Genomic DNA, 6,669 nt, shown 5'->3' with positions numbered 1-6,669 from the left:
AAAATGGCACAACGTAAGGACAGCAGAAAACGTGATGGACAAATCTACGTCTGAACACGGATTGACTCGCCAATAGACGAACAACAGAAACAACATACTTGCAGTCTGTTGATAGATATAGAAGGACGTTAACACTGACTTAAAGTGTTATTAGTTAACTCCTTTATGGCTCTCAACAGGTATATTTTAACACAGTACATGGCGTTTTTAGGCCAGAATTATAGAATATTCGGCTGCATTCCAAAATAGCATACATTGATCGTCTGTTCAGAGCCAGAAGTGCGTTAACTCTGTATGTTAACGTACATGTATGTGAGTTAAATCCCTTCTGGCGTTAAGCTGACGATCATATTCATTGCTGTACGGTCACTGGATGGGGGGGGGGGGGGGGGACTATTATTATTAACCGTACTAACGAAAGATACTTCATAGCTACATGTATACCGTTTATGAGATCGGTTAACCCGTCTCACGGAACACGCATTATTTGGACATTTTTTTAAAAATCGATTTGGCCCCTTTTTATGCAACGATTTACCATTCAAAAGGTCACCAACAAAAAAGTTAAGCACGATTATGCAAAGAGCATGAATTCATTACTAAAACTGCATAAAATGGTACAATTCTTGAGATACGTGTAATTGAAAACTGTCGTAGGATGCTATATTCTTTAGTAACACTGAACAGAAAAGGTTCGGCTGAATATAGTTTCTGGGGTTTTATAAATAGTTAATTAAAAGTATATTACAAATGATGCGAATACTTTAAACTTGGTATTGAATCGTGAAATGAAATGATGTTGGCCGTCATGTATTACACAGACAGAAACAGAATAACACACATAGAAATATACGGCAGAGTATATTTTTGTCTCTACTTAAGAACAATTATTGCATAATGATATATAATGTACACCCGAATCTACAGAAATAATAATAGATTCATAGGGTTATATTTTTCATGAACACATATATGTCATAATGGTATAGAGAATAGTATCAGTTTCTAAATAAGAGCGCTTAGGAAAATACCTAGTTCGTCAAAAAAAAAAAGTATGGGAGAGAAAAGAAATGTATTTAAAAGAACAAAACTGACTACGTTTGAATAGAATACAAAATGTTATGTATGGCACATATATTATATTTTGGTCTAACCCATGGCGTGTGAGTGTGAGGTAATCGACATTTTGCTTCGCGCCATCCAGAGAAAAGAAAATTACGCCTTTCTATTTAAAAATCGAAAATCTCATCTTGGAACTGAACGAATATTAAGACTGAAGATGTAGAGAGTGCAAAATTGCAACGCAGGGAAACATATCATTGCCTAGTGTTTTTACTATATGAATAAACACATACAAATATCTGCATCGTGTAAATAATATTTTCACTTAAAAAGAAAAGATAGGTGTGTTTAGTACTTGAATGAAAATGCCATCATTTTCTCAAAAAATAATTTTCTTGAAAATTAATTTTGTTAATAAAACAAATTTATTCGGCTTTAGCTCTTCTTGGATATTAGGCCGCTAGCACAAAATTATCAAGTGGACATTTAAAAATATATGCTTGAATTCTCACCAAAAACCCTTGGTCTCAATTTCATATCGTACACTCCTAATCGGTTATAGATAACCGTATTTATCATTTTACTATTGCTTCCATTCGATATAATTAAACTCTAGTCCGTTTATGGTAAGTCCAAAAGTAAGCATGCAGGTTAAGAAGTCTCGAATGAGTCTTGTTCACATCGGTATCGTCTTATTTCGGAACAAATGTCATATTGCTTACAATTTTAGTATGTCGTAATGACCGTTTTCACACCTAACATGCTTACTGTCTTTACATTACATATATGTTGAATACTTATATCATAATGAAAAATTGGTAATAAAAATAAAAGTGATGAATATGATATCATTGATAAACAATTTATCAGTTTACTTACAATAAGAAATAACATTAAAAAAAGAGTTAATACGACGATAAAGTCCAACGCCAGCGTTAAGAGATAAACTTCATATCTACAGTCAATTTACCCTTATCGCATTTTTTTTGTACTCAAATTCGTATAGATTTGATGTTTTCAGCTAAATAGAGAATATCAAAAAATGCCTTTTTACACTCAAAACAAGATCACATGTACAGGAAATATTCACAGTCAAAAGTAGCGTCAAACAAATGTAGCTATATAATTATCATGTCGATTATAAAATATACAAATTATCACTTTTGTTCATTTTGTTACATTACGTGATCTCAGTCTCACATTTCGTCACGTGTTAACCAAGATGTTGTTGCCATGTCAGTAGTGGCTCATACATCAGTTGCTCGAGCCCATCGTAACTGCTGCACTGGTGATGTAGTCGTACCTTTGTTCATCATCATCATGTCAACATATCACCTCGATCGTAACCCGCATATTTCTTGAAAACATGGTTCTGAGAAAAAAGAACCCGTCACTGGTAGGATGGTCCCAATTCGCTCCTGATATTGTAAACATGAGTGAGGAACATGCAAAATGATCGCAAGGGAGGTTCTGGCGCCAAGGGGATGAAGGGTGCGGTACAAAATTCCATCACACTCATCACCGATGGAGATGTGAAGGTAGTAATTGAGCTCTATAAAGGTACCCTAAGATTGAAGCAATGTTTCGTTCGAGATCCGATGCTATTTTGAAAATTAAGATATGAATTCAGTAAATGCATGCTCTTTTATTTCACACCTATCTCGTAAAACAGGATGATATCCGTCAAAATGGTGAATTCAAACCGCCATTTCTTCTAATATTATTGACTGGTGTAATTATGTATCATGACAGTATGATATCCAGTGATCCTCAAGATTCAAAGAAACAAAAGGAAACACAATGGGTAAATTATTAACCGTATTACCATTATTAAGTATGCATAGGGTTACCTGTGCCAGGGAGGGAAATGGCGAACTGAATAACTGAGACCGGTCGAGCCTCTCCTAGTCTGCAACTTTTGAAATTTGAACGTTTTTTAAAGGACTGATTTACTTTAATGATAATTTATCAAGAGAGCATACATTTTGCCATATTTGCTGTGTCGGCTTCGAATATAATGTCAACTACTATCGGTTATTTGTGGCTCCATCTACTCGAATCTCATTGAAAATATCGCCCATCGGTAATTCTTTTTTCACCAGAGGCATTGATGGTTGCAACGTAATACATTCCTGGTTACTTGGGTACCATTCAGCACTTCTTGGGCCAGAACGGAACACGCCCTTCTCGGGAGAGGGGCAATAGTACCCAAAGCTTCTTCTCCACTAGGCGGGGTTTGCATAAACGCTATCCTACAGTTGTCATCGAGGATTTCATCCATCGGATCATCAAACCTTCATCGCAAGAAATACCATCATCCACTGTCCTCTGTAGGATGCGTCATCGTCATCATGTTCAACCACGAGTTGGAACGAGTACCATCTCACCGAGAACAAGCATACAGCCCTAGGATGAAAATAAACATGGCTTCCATCACTCACGGCGGCGGCAAAAGTTGCATTACTTTCGTTTATAAAAGACTAGTCACATCAGCTAGTTTTAGTGCACCTCTAGTTAGTCTGTAATTGGGAGATCGGTGGTAGCTGACATGGTCGGGGCCGCTGTCATCGCAGCCTCGTCCCGTTCTATCTGCGTCACCACGGGCTCGAAGATGAGGGGCGCCGATAAGATGATTCCAGATGTTCCGCAAATTACGCAAATTAAAAAAATCCAGAGAAATATCCGGTCGATAACCATGGCAACGTATTTCCAATCTTCTGTTACCTGTTGGAATAAACAAACAAAAATAACAAATGTTTATTTCAAATGTGAGTTTCATCTTCAATTGAATGGGTGCATTATAGTTAAACAATCCTTTAATAAAAATGTTTAAATATATATTGGCGTCACGCTGAAAAATAAACAACAATGTGGACTGTGTGATGTTATTAACATCCCTTCAAATCATGAATATTACGCGATAAAATGATTCACATTATTGTCCAAAATAAGCCTGCCCTAGTTTCATATTTGTGATTGGAACAAAGTTAAATAGCGTTATCTCCCCTTTTGGAAAACCTTTTCATGAAAACTCGGATGAGCCGGCTTAGCATATGCTGTCACATATTTGAGCGTGTATCTGAAGCGACAAAATGCACTGCACGTATGTGAGTACGCAGACATGTGGCCTGTGGCCCTAATTTCTTGATTAAACTCTCAAAGAATTAAACCGTTTTAAGTTTCCTTACATATTACTTTCAATGCAGTAATAACATTTGTTACATGTCCTTTACACAGGGAACCCAACATTTGCTCCGAGAAAGGGTTTGGACAAGAGCTGAAATTGCGGCTGGGTTTGAGGCTAGGTTTAGTTTCAGGAAAAGGGTAATGTAAAGAGTTTGGTCCATGTTTAAAGTTTGGAATATTATTAACGTAGGATATTGGAAGCGAAGCAACTGTCATCGGAGCATGAGATGCAGAATCTTGCACAAGATTCTTAATTTTAACTCTTGGATAAGGTCGTACATACAAATCCGCTATTTCTTACATTTGCCATTGTGGTCAAAAATGTATTTAACAATTTGGCCAAAGGAAATGTTGAAAACATCTATCCCATAGAAGCCACAAACCCCAAACTAGCCATCATCTCATAGAAGCTACTACCCCGTATAGAAGCTACTATCCCATAGAAACCATCACCCATAGAAGCCACCGCCCATAGAATCCACAACCCTAAAAAAGCTACTGCCCAATAGATGCTACCACCCCCATAGAAGCCACTACCTATAGAAGCCACAACCCTAAAGAAGCTACCACCCCATAGAAGCTACCACCCCATAGAAGCCACAACCCTAAATAAGCTACTACCCAATAGATGATACCACCCCAATAGAAGCCACCACCCATAGAAGTCATTACCCTAAAGAAGCTACCACCCCATAGAAGCTACTTCCCCATAGAAGCCACCACCCACCCATAGAAGCTAACACCCCATAGAAGTCACCCCACAGAAGCAGGCACCCTGAGAATGCTTACAGAATTAAACTCATCCTCGCTCTTGAGATGCTGAGCGATGAACTTGACTCCATCAACAGCCTGTTTGAACTCCTTCGAGTATCTCCCTCCTCCCTTCGACATCGAGGGCGCGTCGATGTTCGGATTACCGACATCGTCAGATAGTGTCCGGAGTTTGAAACTCGGGTGGAGGTTGTCAAAGATGTCCCGCCCGTTGCTGTGTGGGTTCTCTCCTTCTTTGTGCACCACCTCCTTGAGTTCAAAATAATTAAGGTCCTTCTCCTTATTGGGGTTCTCTCCATGATTGTACCTCTTGGGCCTCTTCATGTAGAGTAACGGCGGCAGAACTTCGAGGAAGACTTTACGCACCCACGGGCGCATCGTATGCGTGCTGGGTGCTCTGTAATGAATGTTCAGAACAATAACAGTAATGACAATGGAGAGGGTAACGAGGACCATGGTGAAGAGAAGGTAGCGACCGATGAGGGGGATGAGCAGCGATGTCGGGGGAATGATCTCTGCAATCAGCAAGAGAAACACAGTCAAGGCCAGAAGCACTGATATACAGAGTGTGATCTTTTCTCCTGAGTCTGAGGGTAGATAGAACACGAGAACGGTGAGGAACGAGATGAGCACGCACGGAAGGATGAGGTTCACCGTGTAGAAGAGCGGCTTCCTGCGGATATGAAGCGTGAAGGTGATATCCGTGTAGATCTCATCGCAGCACGGATACTTCAACGTGTTTTTGTTGGCCGGTGTTCCAATGATGTCCCACTCGCCGCTCTGCCAGTAGTCTTCCAAGTCGACGTCGTTGCTCGAAGGAATGAGGTCGATCAGGCTTCCGTCGTACGTCCATGAGCCGAATTTCATCGGGCAGAACTGTTCATCGAAGGGAAAATACCTGACGTTGATCTTGCAGGAGCTTTTGTAGATAGCAGGTGGAAGCCAATAGACAGTACCGTCGCTGTACACCAGGGCCTTGGCCATAAGAGTCACTTCATAGTTACCATCCGCACTGTGTGGGAAAGATCAAAGATATTACACCTTAGAAAAATACAACAAAATAAGTATTTGCCTAATGTTAAAATTGTATTCAAATTTGTGTCTTCAGCTATTATTGTGCACATTCTTACGATTGTTGTAACGTCAAGTCTTTTCATAATAAAGGAGCGAGATGGCCGCCCCTACCATTTGAAAAAGAGGAAGAAAATGGAATGTGAGAAATATTTGGCCCTTTTCTGAGAAAATGTGGGACGCATGATCCTAGTCTTTCCTCCCCAATGAGCGAGTCTAGAAGGGTTGGTCTGACTTCCCATAATAATAAGCCAAGAGGAAAAACATTGACTCTTCCTTTTTTGTTGACATTTCTGGCTTTTAAGTAGATAAAGAGGAAAATAAAAGAAAACGTATAGAAATGTGTACTATTCCTTAGTTTAGTCAGGTACTGGTGTTTCAAGATCACATGTTAATTCACTGGGAAGACAATGTAAAGTCTTCTTAGATCCGTTCGATTGAGATCAACGTCATATCTTTAAACAAAAATCAAGGTAACAAATTGAAAAATGATGTGGTCCTACTATATAGTTACGACTACGAGTTAATGGTGAGAACAAGTTAAGAAATCCCAACACACAGAAAATCACAGATGACTAT

General features: G+C 39.2%; 1 protein-coding gene across 1 annotated transcript in view; it reads right to left on the bottom strand.

Annotated features, from left to right (window-relative positions):
• Positions 1-504: 504 nt before the first annotated feature.
• Positions 505-6,669, bottom strand: part of LOC581710 (neuronal acetylcholine receptor subunit alpha-3) — a 33,148-nt gene continuing 26,983 nt past the window's right edge. Inside the window, exons 6-7 of the mRNA XM_781697.5 lie at positions 5,038-6,031; positions 505-3,786 (exon numbers count right to left, since the gene is read on the bottom strand). Of these exons, the coding sequence (XP_786790.3) occupies positions 3,577-3,786; positions 5,038-6,031 (1,204 nt within the window). The 3' untranslated portion in view covers positions 505-3,576. The remainder of the gene's footprint in view (positions 3,787-5,037; positions 6,032-6,669) is intronic.

Source organism: Strongylocentrotus purpuratus, unplaced genomic scaffold (assembly GCF_000002235.5).
Source record: "Strongylocentrotus purpuratus isolate Spur 01 unplaced genomic scaffold, Spur_5.0 spur5_scaffold_9, whole genome shotgun sequence".
NCBI classification, from domain to species: domain Eukaryota; kingdom Metazoa; phylum Echinodermata; class Echinoidea; order Camarodonta; family Strongylocentrotidae; genus Strongylocentrotus; species Strongylocentrotus purpuratus.
Note: the sequence above shows the minus strand (reverse complement) of the source record. Positions and strands in the feature narration are given on the sequence as shown.